This window comes from Malaya genurostris, chromosome 3 (assembly GCF_030247185.1).
Source record: "Malaya genurostris strain Urasoe2022 chromosome 3, Malgen_1.1, whole genome shotgun sequence".
Lineage (NCBI taxonomy): Eukaryota > Metazoa > Arthropoda > Insecta > Diptera > Culicidae > Malaya > Malaya genurostris.
The window spans coordinates 298,069,504-298,092,582 of record NC_080572.1 but is presented as its reverse complement, the minus strand read 5'-3'; the positions used below and the strand labels follow the sequence as shown (position 1 = coordinate 298,092,582).

At 36.1% G+C, this 23,079-nt stretch overlaps 1 protein-coding gene across 9 annotated transcripts in view; it reads left to right on the top strand.

Annotated features, from left to right (window-relative positions):
* LOC131438996 (uncharacterized) overlaps positions 1-23,079 on the top strand; it is a 515,523-nt gene that overhangs the window by 473,128 nt on the left and 19,316 nt on the right. For all 9 annotated transcript variants that reach the window (XM_058609452.1, XM_058609453.1, XM_058609455.1 and 6 more), the window contains 2 exons: positions 7,651-7,818; positions 7,908-8,106. In XM_058609452.1, the coding sequence (XP_058465435.1) occupies positions 7,651-7,818; positions 7,908-8,106 (367 nt within the window). The remainder of the gene's footprint in view (positions 1-7,650; positions 7,819-7,907; positions 8,107-23,079) is intronic.

Sequence of the window (23,079 nt, the reverse complement as noted above, 5' to 3'; positions counted from 1 at the left end):
TGCGGGGCTGGGAATCGAACCCAGGCGGGCTGCGTGAAAGGCATCGACTTACCCATCACACTATACCCGTCCCCTAATAGTTTTTTGTAGTTGGTGTCTTCACAAAAGTTATTTGTAATCAAATGGCGCTCGTTTTGATGGAAGAAGTTACTAGGGTGGTCATCATTTAGATTGAAATCTGAAATCTAACTTTCTTAATTGAACTCAAAAATGATTTTGTTGTACTATAAAGTTGAAGGAAAATTTATTTTGAGAAACGTTGTTGAAAAAATCACCTTTTTAGCTCTTCATTTGATCGAGTTACATCAATTTTTCCGAATAAATGTAGGGTGGCTTCTGAAAAATCACTTTTTTTTGTTCTAACTATTTTGTGAAACGTTCTACGGAAAAGTTGTCTTCAGAAGAGTTGTTAAACTAATAATTGCGCATAATTTTGCACAACCAAGCTTTTTCAGATGAGCAACCAGTAAAAAGTTATGATTGTTTTTTCATCAAAAACTAGTCAAGCTTCTAAGATAAATATTCATTAGATGCCAGATCGATAAAAATGTATCCTATGCGGTTCCTGAAAGGTCAAAAAACTTAAAATCATTGCATAACTCCTAAACGCCTTAACGTATCAACATACTTCCTTCGGCAAAATAATAGTATCAAATTAGTTCTACAAGTGTTCCATACATTATATGTTCGAGAAATGAGACACACAAAAACTACAGCTGAAAATAGATTTTTTGTAAGTCAAAGCACTTCCTGAAACCCAATAAAATCATTAGTTTGTTAAAATGAGTAGAATGTATTTATTCGAACCAAAACTCATTGTGCGTCGTTTTCCGGTTTTTACCTTCTATTCGGTACACAAGAGGATGAGAAAAAAGGGCCAGTGTCATAGATTTTCAGGAGCCACCCTACTCTTACTCGGGACAATTGATGTAACTCGGTCAAATGAAAAGCTAAAGGGGTGCTTTTTTCAGCAAAGTTGCTCAAAATAAAATTTCCTACAACTTTATTGTATAATAAAATCGTTTTTGAGTTCAATTAAGAAAGTTAGACTTCAGATTTCAATTTAAATGAGGACCACCCTCTTAACTTTTTTCATCAAAAGGAGCGCCATTTGATTACAAACAACTTTTGTGAAGACACCAACTACAAAAAACTGTTATTTAATAGTGAAAATATTTTTGTCACGCTAATTTCCCATTTCGGACCATAGTGCAATGGTTTGAAAAACAGGAAGAGTTAGACATTGTTCGTGGTTGAGTTGTAGATGTTCAAAACCTAACCACTGTCTATATGGTTTTACTTCTATATTTTGAATTTGTACTCCGGTATAGAAGACAAAGACGCAATCCTACGTCAAAAGATTTTGAGTGATTTCATGTATGTGAAGATAAAGAATGGAAAGGCGAGATGTGACAAGGTTGATTTTAGCCAACTGAAATCTTTTACTAACTTAACTTTTGCAAGAGGAGTTGAACTTAAGCATCTAATCAATGCAAATCACTCGAGTCTCTGGTATGTCGGAAAGTACCGATAAAGGTCTTTTACCACTTACTATCCGAACCGACAAAAGAACAGTTATCAGAAGTTGTTACTTTCTACTTGCGGCTGCATTCCCGTACACAATTAATTCTTCACTATCTCTAATAGTGAAAAAGTAAAAATAGCATGATGGGTTTCCTTCAGGTAGCGGTGAGTGCAGCGCTACTGAATACTGCTTACAACCTAGGCCAAACAGCTAGCACGCTGTGACTCTGGGGGCATAAGCAATAGTTCGAACAAACCTTTCATTTTGATGTTCAACTAGCTTTATAGAGATTGAGAAAAATATCCATACAGTGAAGAACTCAATGTGTATAAGAATGCTGTCGCAAGTAGAAACTGACAACTTCTGGTAACATTTCTTTTACCGGTTCGTATAGTAAATGGTAAATAACCTTCTTCGGTACTTTCCGGCATACCAGAGACTCGAGTGATTTGCATAAATGAGATTCCTAAACTCTACCCCTTTGGTTGAAGGTAAAAGTTAATTCACTAAAAGATATCTGCTTGCTCAAATGACCATTGTCACGCCTCACCTTTTTGTTGTATATCTTCACACCCTGGCTCTACCTTGAGTACTAGTATTATATAATTCTGATTTTATTTATTATTCTTAGTTACCCACCGTACCCACCTCTTTCACCGGCCCTGCAAGGTTCATTCCGTAGTGCACTGAAAGATGAGGGCTTTTTCATGCGGTTTTTAAGCGAATTTCCAAAGTGTTTCTTCCAAGAAATGCACGAAGCGTCGAGATCTAGTTTCAGTTTTTATTCCAATAAAATAATTCTCGAGATTACACCAAATTCGGCATCAATAAAAAAAATTCGATTTCGGAAATCTCAGATTTTTTTGCACCAAAGTCGATTTTTTACATGATTGCGTCTTACTCTATCATGGGGCGCCTTTTTTAAATATACCCTCTGAAAGAGAGATAAGTTTTTGATCTCTTGTTGTATTTAACGTATCCAGAGCTTAAAATTGTCACTCATTCTCAATGAAAAAATCCAAACCAACAACCTTATATTCGTTTTTTTTTACTGTCTCATTCGTAAACGATCGCCTCCAATACAAACGAAAAGGGACGAGTCATTTTGGTCTCTCATTGCAAAAAAGAGAGTGTGAATACAAACGACAAAACGAAACCAATAAAATCAAACTGCAAGCCTCATTGATATTATGGAAAAATGTGACATTTGGCTACACACAAAAAAAAAATGAATTTTACAGGTGACTTAATCCCTCATACGATGTAATTCATAAAGACCTAATTTGTCAAATGACGGAAAATCTCATTTGTAATGACTTAATGTTAGATGAGCTTGAATTTTACTGGTTTCGACTGTAACTTTCGTTCTGCTGGCGGGTGCGACTGTATGAATTTAAATACACCTTTTACCAGCCAAACAGATGCATGCTTCTGTGGCTCAGTCGATTAACAGACATACTTACGATCCTATGATTCTCCGTTCAAGTCGCGACGGTGGCTCTCAGTGTTCTTTTTTTTTATTTCAATGAATTTCATGTATGTAGTTATAGACACAATATTTAATGTACTTCCACGTAAATTTGCGTGAGCTTCGACGCTCCATTTAAGTGCATCTATTAAGGTGTAAAATCACAGGGTTTTTTTAGGTGTGTATAACAAATGTCAAAAATATGATTAAATCGAAGTAAATACAACCCTGAACCTCTTTAGAAACCAAAACTACTACAGATAAGAGCACCAACAAGTAAAAATCATTGTGTAGTCATGTTTTCAGTCATTATCGTTTCTCGCTGCTTCGGATGAATATCGACACTGCACAGTATACTATTTACACTAAAAAACCGAAAACGACTGAAAAGGCAAATAAAACAAAGAACATAGTTTTGAAACTACTCTTCAGCTTATGTCGTTGACTGGACATGAATCTTGTTCTGATAATTTGCAAGCGGAGCTGGAAGTGACATTTATTGTTCGTAATTTTTGTCTATTCGAGCCAATGAAAACTACTTTCATTAGCTTCGGACGTATCAGTACCATTTTATCTCCACGTCAACGGAGATATGTTTAGATATGTATTTTGAGACAACCACAAATAACTAAAAACAAAAGTTTTATAAAATATTTTATAGGAAATAAAGCGAAAAATTTGATGCTTCATTCTTTCTAACCTACGTAGTGGACTCGTTTAGTTCAGATTCAGAATCCAAGACCATATATTTTTTTTCATTTTTAGATTTCAAATTTCAGTTTTTCCAAGGCCAGAATCGAGTTTCAGGTTAGCGGATTCGAAACCGAATTTCAGAACGACAAGAACTGTGATCAGGACCTCGATTCCAGACCTGGAGTCTCGAACTATATTTCCGAAATGAATTCTGGACTTTGGTTGATCTTGTTCGGAATTAAGAACGCAGTATCAGATTTCTGAAGCTCTGGAACTTCAAACTGAAATCTAGGATCTTAATTTAGATCCACAATTTAATTGTATTATCAAAATTCAGTTCTAAAAATCCAGAATATTAACTGAATTCAGCAACTAGATTCTGAACAATTTAAACTAAATTCCAGATCTGGATTCTAGAAATGAATTTCCGGGCTGAACTGCTGAAATTCTATAGCTAACATTCAGCTGTGCAATCCAGGTCCAAAACTCAGTGCCGAGCCAGTATTCTGGTTTGGAATTCAGTTCCACAACAGGCTCTGCAAGCAGTTAAACAATACAGAACTCAGTTCTAGTTCTCCGCTACTCAGTTCTAGTTCTCCGCTTTAGAATTTAGTCGTTTAGTACTAACCAATCGACGCGTTTTGTAATCTAGCAACAATTAAAAATTGATGTACAAGCTTCGACGGTAAACTCGATTTCATACAAAACCTGCAAAATTAATTTACGGGAGTACCAAACGATCAATGAGCCTGAACTTCGAAATGATACTCTGATGTACAAAATATTGCCACTAAATAAAAATCAATACAAACTCAAAGTTATGGACTTTTAGGTAGGGAAGGAGGATCTAACGGATGAAAAAATACCTTTATCGCGTTTCTTTTTAGATCTATCGTTTAAAATAATCTCATAGGTTTTAGATAACACAAAGCATCATTCGAACAACATTTTGTAATTTTTTTCGTGAAAAAATATTGAGAAATAAGTCGTTCGAGGACGCGATTTAGGAATCGCTGTATCTCAGTACAGAGTTATAAAAAGTCGAAAAACTAACGCAAAATTGTTGTAGCCCACGCTTTCCTAGATCCCTACATTTTTATTTGATTTTTTTTTCAATTTTTTCAATTTTTGATGCTCAAAGTCAAATCTGTCCACAAAAAAGGCCGCCATTTTGAGACTGTAAATTCTTACGAAAGTAACAAAAAAAAAAGAAAAGCATTGCGGTTAGGTATTCGCATTCTCGTTTGACAAAACATTCCGGAATGTTTTGTTATAACAAAATACAAAGATAAAACATTTGATTTTTCGAAAGTTTGAACCCTACCCGCTCTTTAATGATTCAAAGAATGCAAAAATGACAAGAATCTATCACGAAGATTTTAAAATTTGAGCGTAAAATTTTGGACTTTGGACTTTGGTATTTAGAATTTAGAATTTGGAATTTGGAATTTGGAATTTGGAATTTGGAATTTGGAATTTGGACTTTGGACTTTGGACTTTGGACTTTGGACTTTGGACTTTGGACTTTGGACTTTGGACTTTGGACTTTGGACTTTGGACTTTGGACTTTGGACTTTGGACTTTGGACTTTGGACTTTGGACTTTGGACTTTGGACTTTGGACTTTGGACTTTGGACTTTGGACTTTGGACTTTGGACTTTGGACTTTGGACTTTGGACTTTGGACTTTGGACTTTGGACTTTGGACTTTGGACTTTGGACTTTGGACTTTGGACTTTGGACTTTGGACTTTGGACTTTGGACTTTGGACTTTGGACTTTGGACTTTGGACTTTGGACTTTGGACTTTGGACTTTGGACTTTGGACTTTGGACTTTGGACTTTGGACTTTGGACTTTGGACTTTGGACTTTGGACTTTGGACTTTGGACTTTGGACTTTGGACTTTGGACTTTGGACTTTGGACTTTGGACTTTGGACTTTGGACTTTGGACTTTGGACTTTGGACTTTGGACTTTGGACTTTGGACTTTGGACTTTGGACTTTGGACTTTGGACTTTGGACTTTGGACTTTGGACTTTGGACTTTGGACTTTGGACTTTGGACTTTGGACTTTGGACTTTGGACTTTGGACTTTGGACTTTGGACTTTGGACTTTGGACTTTGGACTTTGGACTTTGGACTTTGGACTTTGGACTTTGGACTTTGGACTTTGGACTTTGGACTTTGGACTTTGGACTTTGGACTTTGGACTTTGGACTTTGGACTTTGGACTTTGGACTTTGGACTTTGGACTTTGGACTTTGGATTTTAGAAATTTTAAAAAATGTGGAAACCATTGCTTTGAAATTTGTGGGTAACTAATAAACTAATATTACTATTACATAATTTATTTTTAGCGGGCTTTAACCTAATTATGTTCGTTCGCCGGGTAATGGTAATAAACTACTGAAAGTTTTATCAATGATAAGGCAAACCGGAAACAAAACAGTAAAAGTCTTTAAATCTGATTCACGGAAATTGGTTATAGTAGTTCTGCGTCATTTTTTTGTGTTTTCAACGAAAAATGTTTTTTATAGACGTGCTAAGAAACAAGGATCTAGCTCTGGTAAAACTATTTCTGTGCGAATGCGCAAAAACTTTGCATTATACTTCGTTCACCGGACTCCCTATCTTTACTGCTAATTTAGGCCTGATTAAATAATTGCTCTACTTTCCACCAAATCAACTTATAACTGGACTTTGCTTGATTTATTACTGTCTCCTTGCCGAGAACGTTGGTGTCCAAGTTTGATTACGGTTTCACCCGATCGCACAAAGATCAACACTCTACCAGGGCCCTGATTCTTACTAAAATCTACCCTTTCATATGACCCTGACTATCTTCGGCTAATCAATCGTACGAAACGAACCTTCGCTAAAGAACGAACGTGTTCCGTATTGACTTTACCACCGGTGTGTATATCCACTGTAATGTTTGGTAAACTAGGCGCAAATTTAAAAATGTTTTTGCTAACTTCGAAATGCCTCAGTAAAAATTCTGTTTCCATGAAAATGTTATACCGTGGTGGCTAATGCAATAGCACACCTAAAACTACTTGAGATGAAATTTGCTGCCTTCTGAGTAATGCCTTCCTAATATTGAATTTAATTTAGAGTCGCTGCATGCCCCTTACATACTGAGCTTGATGGTTACTATTATCAAACTTGTTCACAAATAGTTTTTTTTATGTTTTTGACTTTCTGTTTCTCATTTTACTGTATTTTAACATATTCATTCCAATAATATAACAATATTGGTTGCCTCAGATTTGCTAGCTTTGCGCTTGTCCTCGCATGTGCCTTCTCTTTTGACGCCATCCTGTTCGTTCCGTGAGCTGCTTCTACCGTTGCTTTATCTGTGGTGTGATCGAACGGTTGCTAGTCTCGGATTCAGAGTATAGTGTCATTTTCGTTCCTAATAGGTCGTTCTTCAGTATTGGTGATTCACATAAAGGCTTCTCGTTGATTAGTCATCCGGTTTGTTGACCAACGTTTCGAATAAATCGTTGTCTCATTTGAGTTTGTATTTTGTTGGCATCTTAATCTGAGTGCGTTATTTGAATGTATGAATTCGTAATGCTTCTATGCCTTAATGTCCTGAATAATTAAAATTCCTAATATTGAATATTGGTCGTTGCACTGTAATTCTATTGCAAAAACTGATTACCAACGAATATTAGAACTATTTCCTCATCATTAGATCAAGCTTTTCCCAAGTGTTCTTCTTTTGAAGCTCCCCACGAATTTCATGATAGGAGGAGCTATCATCGTGTCATGTACTATCGAGTAATCGGATGGGGCAGTATCTGGAGAATACAGTGGATGTGGTTGAACTTTCCATTAGATCGTTCCTAAGTGCCTTTTATCAGTTCTGAAAATTTGAGTCCATGTATATTATTATGATTCTTTTTTGATGAAGAAGAGTGTTGATGATTAATTCACTTCATGTTCTCTTTCTCTCTAGGGCGTCAAAATCAAAATGGACGACGCCGGAAACATACTGATCAGACGCTACTCGAAGAGCAACGTGTACGTCAAGAGCACAGCCAGTCAGCCAAACGAGGAAACTGCAATCGGAGCGGATATCCTAAAACTTCCCGGACAGGCCATCGAGAGTGAGAAAATTGTTAAGGTTTGTATCAACTCGTTACGAAGTATCCACCGGTTAGCATCGATGACTAATTCGAGTATTTTACTCTCTTTTTTTTCCAATCCACGTAGTTATTTGATATGAAAAAGTTCCAGTCAAATGTCAACCGAGAGCTGCGGCGTGCTTATCCGGACCGCCGCCGGCTCGAGACTCAGTGCCTGTCGGCGATCGCGTTCGGTAAATCGGAAAACGATGTCCTGGACTGCCCGATCTGGGTGCTGATCATCAACGTAGTCGCGATGGATATGCTGAAGAGTAAGCTACCTCCAGGTGAGTAAATGAAGGGAACTCTCATTCTTTATTTTGCTGCATTCTGATCGTTTTGAATCAATAAAAAGTTACTGCAGATCCCATTTTGATGAAGGTCTCCCATGCTTATTTTAAAAATTTTTTATGGTTGGAATTTTTAACCGTAAATGGATGTCGAATTTCGATGATGATCGAATCGAATCATGTCTCTTTTGCACTCTTTAAGAGCCGCAAACGGTGTGGACAACATCGTCCAACATCTGCACACCTAGTAGTTTGGTTGCATGTTCAATGTAGCTCTCTTTCTTAGATTACGTTGCAGAATCCGCCCGAATTCTGAACTTAGGTGAGGTTTTAACTAAAAATTTTAACTTAAAACTAATACTTCGTTTATTGACTAGATTCTAATACTGGTTTCTTGACTAGATTCGGGAACTGAATTTTGCGCCTTAATCGACGATCGGAATTCGATTCCAGATTTTGATTCGGAAATTCAGCTTCAAAATCCTGGATCCAAACTGAAAATATGAATTTTAGATCTGGATCCTAGAGCAAAAATGAAAAATATATTTCTAAATTCAGTCTCCGCAATGACTTCTCGAATTCAGGTTCCGAACCTACATGCTGGAATACAGTTTGGAACTTAGGTTCTCCGAATATTAGTTTAATTCCAGAGTTCTAGAATTAAATTCCTGAACTGGGTTTTTGATCTGGATTCCGAAGTTGAATTTTTCAACTAAATTTTTATCCAGTCGAAATTTAGTTTAGGAATTCAGCTCCAGTTCCTGAGTCCTGGTTCAGAATTTAGTTTCTGGTGTAGATAATTAAATGAAGGCAAAAAGTATTCAAATCAGTTCATTTTACAACCATGTTTGTCGTCGATAAGTCAACTATTAGTAAGAATGCTCCGATAAAGTTTGGGAAACGAAACAGTAAAAGATTCAGAATGCACATAACTAATATGAACGGTTTTTCGATAATAGGAAGTGTGAACTAAGCACTTGAGCTTAATTCGTACTCACGTCATTCGGTTATGTCTGTGACATTACTCACCCGCCTTTGTTCACATAAACGTAACCTGTAAACTATTCCGTCAATGTTTTTAGCTTTTGGTTCAAACTTAACATTATGACAGTTAAATTTGTCTAAAACTGCGATCAAATTGATACTAAAAGTTATTTTGATTCAATTGCACTGGAAATAAAATGAAAACATGTAGTAAAATCACTGCAAAACAAAGAGTGTAATAAAAAAAAACTCGACGAAAACTTGCCTCGTTTTAAGGAAAATTAGAATATTTATTTATATTGGAATGTTTTCTTTAGCGGAGATTACACAAACGATGAACACAGAAGCAATATTTTAAAATATCTGAAACTTGTATTTTTTTTTCAATTATATAGCGAAAATATGATCCACTTAAATGTTAGATAGGACCTTTTGAAATGTTCATCCTTAATTGACAGCACAAGTAAACAAAACATTTTTCAACTACCACCTGCAAAGACCGAAATCAGCATTTTGGCGAAAAAATCAGTTGATTCACTGATTTTAGTTAGTTATTTTTTAGCACAACTAAAATTCCTTAAATTGCTAATTTGGATTTGTTCATTTTTATTACTTCAAAAAATGCTTGAATCATACTTGAAATGCCAATTTTTTTAGTTAAGCTCACCATTTCAACGTGCTGTCATTGCTTAGCTAAGACACACTCCATTTTCATTCAACTAATTTTTGATTGACTTTGCAAAATAAAATATTGTTTTCAAAAAATATGAAGGTGTTCCTAAATTCAAAAAGATTTTTGTTGATTTTATTTGACATTATTAGTTGATATTAGCAATAATATTTGATGATTTTGGTATTAGTTATAGTGATTATAACTAATTAAAAATGTTGAATGTAACTAAAGTCGTTATAGATATCAATTTTTTTTAATTTGAACTTATGTCGACAGTTAGTTTTGGCAAAAATGATATATATATATATATATATATATATATATATATATATATATAATATGACTAATGGCCACTAGATGGCACACTATTGCCGAGTTCCATTTGCGATGTCCTTACTATTTTGACAGGTACAAATACGATAGCGACTTCCCGTGCTGTATTTACGGACAAGACATAAACGAAAATGAAACTCAGGCAGTCTGCTATCAGCGTTTTTTTATTTTTATTCAAAATCACTTTTTTCTGCATTCAATTGTGCGACAGTGACTCTCTCACTGAAAACTTTTTGCACTCCGAAAGCAAAAACCAAATACAAACACACCCAAACCTCCATTTACGTAATTTTTTTACGTTACCTCTTTTTACGTAACTCTTTTTACGAACAAACTCCCAAATTACGTAAACTTTTTTACGAACCTACCTCGTAAAAAGAGGTTTTTGCATACAATGAAAATCATTTCTGGCGGATATTTTCGGAACGCGTTTGATGAGTACAGGTCGGAAAACGATGTTTGAAATGGTTCTAAATTCCAAGAAGGCGACTTCCGGTTTATTGATATTCCTTGAAAACTCTTATAATATGGGTATTTTTGGAACGGGTTTGATGAGTACATGTCGGAAAACGATGTTTGAGGTGGTTCTGAAATTGAAAATGGCGACTTCCGGTTTATTGATATTCCTTGAAAACCCTTATAATATGGGAATTTTCGGAACGGGTTTGATGAGTACATGTCGGAAAAAGTTGTTTGAGGTGGTTCCGAATTCCAAGATGGCGACTTCCGGCTATTCCTTGAAAACCCTTACAATTTGTGTCGATATTTCTCGAATTGCTCGAATGTCTTCACAACATGTATATTTTCGGAACGGTTTTCATTAGTAAGAGAGACACAATTTCGTTTGACATATACTATTAGAGTGCAACACAAGAAACTCACTTCACTGTTCCACGTGAAAAAAAAAACATTGTTATTGAGTATACGGCATTTTTAGATATCGATTCAGATTTTCAAATATGTATATATCAGACACATGTAAAAAAAACTAGCTGTTTTAACTTTTTAATGACTTATGTTACTCTGACACTTCTCATAAATGTTTGACTAATGAACTTGCTAATAAAACCAATTTCATTTTTGCTTCCTTTGTGTGATTTCAACCACAAAATTAGTTGGTAATGAAAATTTCGTGTTGGATTGAAAGTTTGGTGGTTTGTGTCCAGAATATTTGCCAACTAATCACATTCTCTGAAAACAGAAGCTTTTTTAAGCAAAGTAAATTTTGAATTTAAATTAATTTATACGTTATTTCGACATTTTTTTTGTTAAAAACAACTGATTCAAAACCAGTAAAACGAGTTATGCGCAGAGCTAATTTCGGTCGTTCCGTGCTGATGATGAAAAAATCAACAACCGCCATATTGCAATTTTGTGACTGATGGGTTTTCCGTGTAGAACATCGCGTTGCACGGAATCGACATCAAACATTAACTAAATGAGTTTTTGATGACTCAACAAGTTAATCCTATTTCGATTCATCATGATTTCACAAAGCTTTCCAGCGAACACAAACGCAGATCCGTTTATTTATGACAACACAATGTAATCCGATAGTATCTAAACTGGAAATCATATTCAATTTGTACAGTAAACCAATGTATAAATAAGCTTATTATACAAAATAAGCCGTCCATTTCGCGTTACAATTTCAAGCTCAAACAAAGACCGCAAACCATCCAGCGCAGGTGACGACAAATGGAAATGTCATTCGGTGCGAAAATGGAATACCGGGAGAAGGATTTACTCATACGAATGTTCACGTGTCGGGTTTGGGACGAACAAGTTGTCCGTCAAAGTACCGTTCCGGAGAAGGGAAACCTGAGAGCGCTGCATTGCTCCGACGAGCACGTTTATCATAAATTCCCAAGATTCACGAGAGTCGGGGACACACTTGAAATCAGAAACCACTACTTTCCTACTAGTTACTACCATTAGACCTCGGAACGGATGCCCTAACGGTACACTATCTCCGCATGGTTGTCACCTAGAAATAGAAGGTAAACTGTTCTTTGTTCTGATGCTCACTCACCGTGAGGGTGGCGACGAAACAAAAAAAAAAAGAACAATTAATTGCCTCGCTGGTCAGCTATCCGAGTGCATCTGGCTTCGATTCTAGTGGGGACGGTTGAAACGGCAGAAACAATGATCTAACGAGTGTTTACGGATTCGACCGATGTCCTCGTTCCGGTCAGACTCCCTGGAGTCGTTATGACAGCATGTCGAGATGGAAACATGCCGATAACCGATCTGCCAGGCAGCTGCAACAAATTTCATGACGGTTCCATTGAGCTGCTGCTGCTGCTGCTGGCAGGATCCTGGGTCACGTGTTGGTTGGTTTTGTGGAAACCACATGAAAAGGGGTGATCTCAACCGCTAGATAGTAGCAAAACGAATGCGACTCATTGATGATACAGAAGACAGAAATTCGCGACTTTGTTGCTCTTCCCAATCGCTAGGTATTGTTAAACGACTGCCGACGAGCACTCTGATAATGGATACATATTTCAGATGGCTCCGAAATGGAGCCAGAAACAATCCGGAGTGAGACCGCACGGACCGAACTGATCTCGAAAGAGTACGGCTTCGGCTGATAATCGTTGCTGCCGATCGTCATGAAAAGCCCATTAGGAAAATTGATATCCCGTTGACAGACGGTGTGTTCTTGCTGTGGCCGAGGTGACTGAGCCGTTAAAGACTGTCCCAGAAAGTATGGATGCAACCAAAAACCGCTACCATTTCGCAATGGTTAAGAATCTGTCAATTTTTATGGCTGCGTCCTTTTGTTTACACTCTTCTCTAACCACTTGTGCAGTTGTTTATTCGTTTTCATTAGTTTGTTTCGAAATGCGTGGACTTTCAGCAGAACAACGTCGAAAAATTATGTACTAATGGTGCACAGAACGCGGACTGTCACTGAGAAAGATAGCAAAAATGGAAGGAGAAAGTGAAAAAGCCGTGCGAAATGCAATCAGGAAGCGTATACTGAAGGCATTCGAGCGAAAGAAGGAGGTTTCAGTTCGAGATGAACAGCGAAATATACATCAAGGAATGTTAACTAAAACGACTTCTACCCATGATTCGAAGCCACAAGGATCCTGTTGTCTTCTGGCCAGATCTTGCTTCTTGCCACTACTCGAAATCAACGGTAGAATGGTATACTACCAAAAATGTCACCTTCGTTTAAAAAGTCATGAATCCACCAAATTGCCCACAACTTCGACCAATTGAGGAATTTTGGGCATTAACGAAGGCACATCTTAGGAAACATGTCTCGGCAGCTGAAATCATTCAACAGTTCTAAAAAGATTGAAAAAAAGTGTCAGAACTTGTCGCCAAGAAGTCTGTACGGAATTTAATGAGGAACGTTCGCACGAAGGTGCGCCAGCTAGTCTACAATGGCTAAGTAGCAAATTTTGAGAATAATATTCTGTTGTTGTGTCTAATATCATCAGTATATCGAATAAAATTTGAATATCTAACACTTGTGAATTATTTACAGCGAAATCAAGGTGCGTCCATATTTTCCGGGACAGTCTTTAAGGCGACGAGTTCTAGGCATGGCGTCGATCTCAAGAGAACTAGATTTCACCTTTAGGTATCTTGTTAAGAATCTCTATCGTATAAGTGCATGGATTTATTCGCTTCATCCCAACTTTTTTTTAAGTGTTTTATTGAAAATAACGTGATTTTCGGTTTAAATTGTGACAATCGTCATGCAACAAAGGATTTTCTGCCCCGAATCATAACAGGAAATGTAAAATGAATAAGTTGGGACCATACTTCCCACGTTTGGCTCTATCCGACTATCATTTGTTTTCATTGATGACTAAACTTTACTAGCTATGAAGATGTGTTCGAGAGTAGGTAGATAGTGTTGTTCATGACAACTAGATGAACGGATATATCAACCAGATTTGTCTTTTTTGCTGCCTTTTCTCATCATTGTTCATTCTTGTTTCAGAACGCGTCACAAGAAATTTGCTAACATTTGTGGATTTAAAACAAAGAAAAATGTCTCTACCGTGAAGAAAGGACCCCTAGATAAAAATAGTAAAGTAAAGTTTTGCGCGAAAAATATGGTGGATTTCAGACCATTTCATTTGGTGGAAATGGCTATTTATGATAAATTTGTGTAATTTTGTTACATCTCTTGAGATGATGAGCCATTACTATTGATATCAAGTTGATTGTGTTAAGAAAAACACCTGTGTTAATCCACCTAGTGGTGTAATGATTAGTTTCTCATATATAATACTGTGGTATTCTATGTAAAAAAATTCTCTTCGATTTTTTAAAGAAACCAAGGGATTGTTTGTGCATTAACTAGTGTAACATACAGAATGAAACAGTGCTTTGCTCGAAGTGGATTCATTATTATATGTACTTCCAACATCGGAACCCGAGAACCGGTATAACCGAAGTCGGTTCGTCCGGTCACCAACTAACATGACGTACTTTTTTCGAATGTCTAAATGTAACAATTGCAATAGCTCGGAGCAATCGTTTCGCGACGAACAGATAATAAATCGAGGCCAATCAGTTTGCAGCGGTCATGATAACTGCACACCGAAATTTAACTTGGAATCCAGAAGAACACACAGGTCCTTAACAGAGGATGCGCGTTCGAGAACAGTTTGTGAAATATTATAGTCGAACTCTAATTTAGTGGCATTTAAAACCATTTTGTTGATGTTACACCAATTAGTTAAATTATCCAACTGTTCTTTTAGGAACTCTGAAATTATCCAACTGTTCTTTAGGAACTATAGTTCTATACACTTGATCGAAAAAATTTAGATCGTCGAAATACAATAAAATTATAAACGGTCCAAGGTGACTTCCTCGAGGAACTCCAGAGGTAACAGCAAATGGTTGTACAGCAGCGCCACTTTTACGTTATAAAATAGTATTCAACTTTGCTCATGCATGTTATCAATAGTGCTTCACTTCTGATATATAGAACAAAATTAAAATGAAATAAACGGTGTATTATAAGTTACTTTGATTGTGATATTTTTTTCATTGCTTTCATAACATTGAATTTAACTTAACTGCACATTATCTTTTCTCTCAGGGAAACTTAGAATGTAAAAAGAAAATTGTGATTTTTATATATCGACGTCAACATTTCATAAGGTCACATAAACCAATGAGAATTTCTCTTTGTTTACTATCTTTTTGGTAAAAAACTCCTTTATTTTCACGTGTACTTACAAGATATTCGTGCAGAATGAAAGACAATATTCCCATGTTTCTAACAGTACCAAATATTCAACGAACTTTTGTGTAATAACGTAGATATAGTCGAAAGAGAAAGTAAACAAAGAGAATCTCTCAATTCGTTTTAGGCCCTTTTGAAATGTTGACGTCGATATTGTCTATGAATTAAAAGTTCACATACTAAGCGATCTGCCCCTTGCTGTGAACTGTTTTGTGAATAGTTTAAACTTTTAGTCAAAATCTAAAAAGTAGTTGAATTCCACTCAACAGACGAACCATTCCAAAATTCGACAAACAGAAAGTTTGTTTAGCTGTGAAAAAATGGCAATGCAATACATTAAACCAGAGGTGGTAATAAGCTCATTTTGTGCACGAAAATGTGAATCAAGATTTCCGATTGTGAATCAAAAAACCGAACATCGTGAATCTATTTAAAATTGTTTGCGTGGTCATACATAATTTAAATAAGATCTTTGACGACTTTGAATCTGTTATTTGTTAGTTATTTTTCGTATCCAAAACTGCTTAAAGGGGGCACTTATCAGTCGTTCATATAACGCTGAATCACTTTTTGAAATCTGCTATGTTTCAAACAATATGACACAGGCATGACATCCAAAATGAACTAGTATCGATCGATTTTCACGAATTTGGATTCAAAAGAAAGTTATTATGAATAGAATTTCATAAGGATCCGATTTCTGATTCTCCAATTCCAGAAATATGAGGCTTTTAACCTTATAGTTAGTAACCTCTCCGGATCAGAAAAATCCCACCAAAAAATTTGAAACTGGCATATAAATGAACGCAAAAAGGTTATAGATCTTTAAAACTGCTCTTACACATAGATTTCAAATTACCTTCTATGTCGATTATATGAACAGAATCAGGAATACATTTAAAAAAATATGGTGAGATTGATTTTTATACTCTTTTGATAGTTTAGGCATTATGTAGCCAAATTTTTGCAAAGCGATATCCATATGCAGAAGATCCTGCAGTTAAATTCTTGAATTTTACAGGCAGTGAAACTGTTAATTTCGAAGACTCTGTTGAATCAGGGCTGGAAGAATCAAGATCCAATTATCATCAAATGGTAATCACTAGCGAATATGATCGCTTGTGATCTTTTCCAATAAAGATCACTAATCATCTGATCTTGTTAAGATCAGTTGATCAGTGATCTTTGAATCACATCGATCAAAATCAATACTGATATTCCAAAATCGGTAGTGATATTGAGCTGTGATATCAAATCACTGGACGATTCGATCAGCTTCGAGCATTGCGGAAGAAAATCACATGATCAGACACGAGTGCCGAGTGATTTACGTCTAACTTCGTTGAGGGTGTGAAAATTATTGACAACAGTAACCCTACAGAAAATTTTTACTAAGGAAAACGCGTGTCAATGAGACTTTTAAAATCGTGGAAAACTTGTTATCTTCGGGAAGTTTAGTGATAGTTTAATAAGGAGTACTAAAGTAGCATGTAAATCCATGATTTTTGTCCATTTATATACACGAAGGTGCTCAAATTGAGAAAAAATGTCAGTATGTAACTTTCAGAAATCCTCCTTCCACAGTCCATATCACCAGAGTTGGGAAAAATACCGGTTTCATTACGGCACGTTTACGAAGTTTCAACATATGTTCTTGTTTGATACAAACCCTTTTTGATTTCGCCACCTGTTGTTTAATTCGCAATAAAATGAATACAAAACGAAGGTAAATGAATGCTAGATGTAGTTTTTATAGAAATAATTGGTTTGGATCGTAATCACATTGATAATGTAAATTTTACAGTTTTCACTGCGCAATAGTTATACGCAATACAAAATTAGTAAAAAATATACCACACCAAATAGTGATTGTAGCGGCAAAAGACTTTGTTTTACTTCCAGCTAGTTGATGCTGATGATAATGTTCATGCACTTTTTAGATTAAACCCAATAAAACGCTATTCGACATGAATTTGATTTATAGAAGTAACAGGAGCGCAGCGTTTGAATTGGCGTAAATCCTGCACTCCTGTTACTTCTGTGAAGGATATTCAAGCTAAATAGGGTAATATTATTCAGTTGCATAGCACGCTTTGTGATTGAATTTATCTTATCATTATAATTATTATTCATTGCAGTATGTACGTTAATATTACTCGCTGTTTTTTTTTTTTTATGATATTACTCCTCCACGACGGTATTACCGAATAAATTTCGAATACATCACGAAGCATGGAATTTCGATGCGAGTGACAAAATAAGCTCACCATTCGAGCGTCACATTATTGATACCGGACAATCAATGTCACCGAAACCGCAAGTGACAGCCATTTGAACTTTAATGAACACAGCGTAGCACTAAACGATTCTAACTTTGTTGAAATGTTGTTGTGATACTTATAACGATGAAGTCGTTTTTAAATTCTAAGAAAAACCAAAATTTATATGATCGAAATTCATTCGTTTCAAAATTTGTTGTATTACTGTAATATTCACAATCACATATTTGATATGAATAGATAATACTGACTATTTTTATTTACTGTGAATCAAATAATTTGCTTATTTCAACCCCTGCATTAAACATTAAAAAAGTCATAAAGCTAAGTCTTGGCATTACATTCGTTTTGTGGAATTTGGCGTTCCTGTTTCAACAAACTTCGTGGCCGATTCTTAGCGCACAGAATCATTACATGGCTAGTACTACGATCTTACTGACAAAAACCTGTTTTAATCCACCTATAGGTGTAATTCTAATATAAAACTGTGGTATTCTATTCAAAATGTTTCTCTTCGATTTTTGAAAGAAACCAAGGGATTGTTTGTGCATTAACTAGTATAACATGAAGAATGGAACAGTTCTCTGATCGGTTAGGCTATCCATTAGAAAACGAAGTGGGTTCACTGTACATATAATAGTTCCTGCACCGGAACCTGAGAACCGGTATAGTCGAAGTCGGTTCGTATGTTTCGTTCACCAATTAACATGGCGTACATACTCTACTAGTCTTTATTCAAATTTTGAAGATTTTATACAATTTTGCCATCGTACTCTAAATGATTGTTATATCCGAAAATATGCAGTAATTTTTGGTACGAACATAAGACCTTTCATTTGACCCTTAGATTGGGAATAACGGTTTTGAATCCAGTTTACAACATTTTATACGGTTTTTGTTCCGCCAGTTTAAGTGACGGTGTACAATATTCAATACACTTTAACCTATAACTCCGGAACCGGAAGTCGGATCCGGATAAATTTCGGGAATTCCGTATGGAACCGTGAGACCGTTCATTTTAATCTTAGTTTGTGGAAATCGGTCAAACCATCGCTTAGAAAAGCGAGTGAGATCCATTTTGATATATATGACCACTATTTCCGGTACTTTCGGAACCGCAGGATAGCCGGAATTGGCTTGTTTAGTTGCCTACTGATAATGGCTATCGATTTGTGTAGTTTTGAGACCAGTTTAGAAAATTACGTTTTTTATTTCGCCGGCTTAAGTGACGGTGTACAATATTGAACACACTTTACCCTATAATTCCGGAACCGGAACTCGGATCCGGATGAGATTCTGGAATTCCGTATGGAGCCCTGAGACCTTCCATTTGAAACTAAGTTTGTCAAAACCGGTTCAGCCATCTCCGAAAAAACCTAGTGACATTATTTGACACATACACAAATTATTTTATTTTGAAGCATTTATTCATTTATTAAACAACCTGATATTGGGTATTTATATCACTGGAACACTAATCATTATCACAGTAAACGATTATCAGTATGAATACGAAGGGATTATATTTTTAAATTGTAATTTCTAATTCGGCAATGTTGGTGGAATTCAAAAACGAGCATTAAGTTCAATTTGTTTAGTTCTGCGTGCACATTTCACACACATTCATATAAATAGTAATTTTCGTGAAATAATTTGTTCTCCTCCGAGTTAGTATCGAATTGCAATTCTAAACCGTACTTACAGCTTATTTTTTCGTGCAATGTATATCGAGAAATATTCCTTATATTTGGAGTTGTTTGGTGCAGTGTACTGATTGGGAGAGCTGTCATACTTGCATTGAAAAATTTGTAGTGTATCAGTAACCTTTTTTTGCCACCGCACTTTACTGTGATGTCCATTGTGAATCGCAAAAGTGATCCATATTGATATATAGTATATTTGAATAATGTCATATCACCCCGGATGGATTCCCATCGGGTCCAGCACTAGATGAAAGTTTTAACTTTTCTTCTTCATTGCTTTTCTTGTTCAACTTCGCTTCGTAAGCCTGTCGGGCAAATTTTGCTTTAAAAACGCGATTTTTATCCAACACAAAATTTGTGAGCATATTATTGAAGAATAGCATTCCATTTATTACGTTCTTTGCATTATTGAACGTGTTTTCACTGAGACGATGTCTTCCATCAGACATCAATATATTTGAGTGCGAAAATCTTCTTTCGATTTCCGCATTAAAATGGCGAAACGCAATCACATGCATCGAAAAATTGTTGTAGTTCCTGGTAACAGCTTAGCTGAAATAGCAATTTGTACCACTCGACATCGGAGAGCAAAATCGAAATTTTGTCCACTGAAAAACATTAGCTAGAACCACTTTCTCGTTAATTTTAGTTTTTTCAAGGTGAAATTTCACCAATTCAGCCAGCTCCACTAATTACTGAAACGTTCGCCCATCTTTAATTTCTTGGGGTTTCATAAAACTCACAAGCATAAAAAATTTGCAAAGAACCTGTTTTTTTTTCGAACATATGATTCACAAATGTGAAGTGATGGTTCTTGAAATTCGCGCGAAATCCGCGCCATTGCATCAAAATCTGAGCATAAACCGCGCTAAATCTGCGAAAATCGCGAAATACACGACAACCGCGAAATCCGAGCGACCGTAACAACTCTGAAAGTAGAATAAAAAATGTTTTTGATGATAAGTCAGCTGAATTTTTTTTTTTTTTTTGATTTGGCAAACGGTTTGCAGTAGCGGAGAATTACGTCAAACATGTGTGACAAATAAGTAGCGTAGCTTGATCGGCTGCTTAAAAATGTGTGAATACTGAGGAATTTCAATTTTTTGATACAAATAAGCTCTACTAGAAAGGGTACATGAAAGAACTCATTTTACATTTACATTTTACATCAAAGCACATTAAGGCTAAGCCGCACTGTCTTCAAGTTAACTCAATCGAAACGTAGTGACAATTGTTTTACTGCTGAAATACAATTTATTCAATGTATCTTAAGTATATAATTTAAAATTTTTGGTCATGTTGGTATCATTTGGATTATGTAATAATTGTTGGTACGAAAATATAAAGAAGGTCCTTTTTGAATGATTTTTTTTGTTTAAGTAGAAATTGACATCAACACTCAAAGCTATCTGGAAGTCTGGTTTCTATTCTATTAACTACTAGGTTTCAATAATGACATTTTATTAAGCTTCTGTCATGTAATAATAATGATCTTGTTCAACACAGAATTAAATTCAAATCGACGAAACAATTGATTGCCACTGAAGACCTTCGATTGTTCCATTTGACTTCTGCCAATCAGAAGTACTCCGAATATTACAAAATTGCGAAGTTAACTCCAAAATATCTGGTCCCGTCAGGAAACTTTCGTTTGTTACTACAAGGCAGCCGTCGGATGTCTAATCTAAGATTCTTTACATTAATCAAATAAAATGAAGACATAAAAAAACATTCAGCTCAGAAATGTTTCGAAAGACAAAATTCCAGATTCTCGAACGAAAAAAAACAACGGTTAATCATACTTCATGACACAACAAACAGTTCTTTAAAACAGAAAATGACTGGAATTTCACATCATCGACAAGTGAATCAAAGCTCTGGAAGTATTTTACTTGCTACCAGAGCTGCATCGTCGGCATGCCATCATGCCCGGTCAGTTAACAAACAATTTACAATCCGTTAAAACCGAATGCACGATCCACTATCGGAACGTTTTTTTTTTCAACAACAACAACAGAAGATGAAGAAACCCGTTTCAATGCAATTCTGCGCGATTTCGCGAATCTTCTGCGCTACAGTGATGCCAACTCAGCACTTATTTTTGTCGGAGAATTACGAATTTTTATCACCATCGTTTTACGTGTGAATTAGGCTGACGAATTACTGTCCTGTGATGCAGTTCATTACTCCTCAGAGTCGTGTTTTCGTCTACTTTTCTATCTGGAAAAGCACTGCAAGGTTGCCGTGGGTCTATGTCATGTCACTGGAGCTCTTTTTACACCGGCAAAAGATTACACTTGCAGAATGTAATCTTTTTTCTTTAATAGTTAGAAAATTTTTAGGACATAAATCATGAAAAAGTTTCCGTTAGTTTTCGTTCAAGAACTTTCTTATTTTCGCCAAGCACAAAAACAATCTTATTGAAAAAGAAGCGATGTTTGACAGATACTTTTCAAGGTGTTATGCTGATTCATGCTGGAAGTCTTGAAATTATGGAACGTTAGATCCCACCATTCGAGAGCCAAAAGTCCACTAATCATCACTCATTGACTGAAACCAGTCAAATAACCAGATTACTTAGACAAAACAATGCGCATATCACACGCATCGTTGAGTTTTCTTTAATAAGATCTATGTTTAAATACATAACGTCTATGTCATGCAAGACCTTAGACCTTAAGCAGTGTGCCTAAAAAATTATATTATTGAATAAAAAAAAATTGTTTGCAATAAAACGAAAAAAAAATGATGTCACGAACAAATCAACCAAGACAAAAAGATGGCATCACTGGTCCGCATTCATCAATTTTCGCCCGCTTCGACTAAAATGAGGTTCTCGGACGCAGTAATTCCACTTGACAAATTGCCGGTAATGAAAAATTCGGTTCCGAATGCGAATGCCTGGTCGGACGGTCGGTCGGTCGGTCGGCCGGAGACCTGGAGTAGTTAACATTTCAACACAGGACTGGAATCTTTCGACAATTTGATTGTTCTGGCTCCCAAAGAGCAGGAAAGTGATGAAAAATTAGTTTAGCCGGCCAGCATCACAATCGGTCGGTCCTAACCAGTTGTGCTCGTTTGCTCGGTAATTAATATTCCGGTCGAGTTCTTCCCGTGACAAGATTCGTTTTTTTTTATTCACATTGACTAGAAGACGTTCAATGAACCCGTAGTTCGGGATTTGGGAACCGTCTGCTGAATTTCATAAACTCGTTTGGTCGGTAAATCACTCATATTATTTTTCAAAATGAAATGACTCCCAGCTAGAATGCATGATAAAAATCGCACTTTTGAGTGATCGTGCACCGGCAGACTGATTTTAGGTCACGTTCTCGGATTTTTTGTTGATCTTTCCTCTTTTTTACTGGCATTGAGTCAGAGGGAATAAAACTCAAGCGATTCAGAAGATAAAGTGCATGTCCGATTGGTTCCTCGTCGGCTCGAGCCGAGTTCTATTGTTTGGATGTTTTAATTACACGGTTTATTTGTCCTCTTATGCCATCATTAACCGTTAGATTTTTTTCTGTTTGTCTCCTTGCGGCTCGGATTCATTCTGAGTGACGCATCCAAGTGTATTTTCATGTTCACCTACTTTTTCTGGGTAATTAACTAGTGGAATGTCATCAAAGGAGGCGTTGAAGTTCCGTTACTGTCAGATCACTGGGTTGGTTTGCTTCCAACAGCAACCGAGTGAAAAAGACAACCAAACAACTCAAATTTTCGACGTGTTTCCTTCGTCTGTCTTAAACAACACTCACAGGCGACATCAAATCA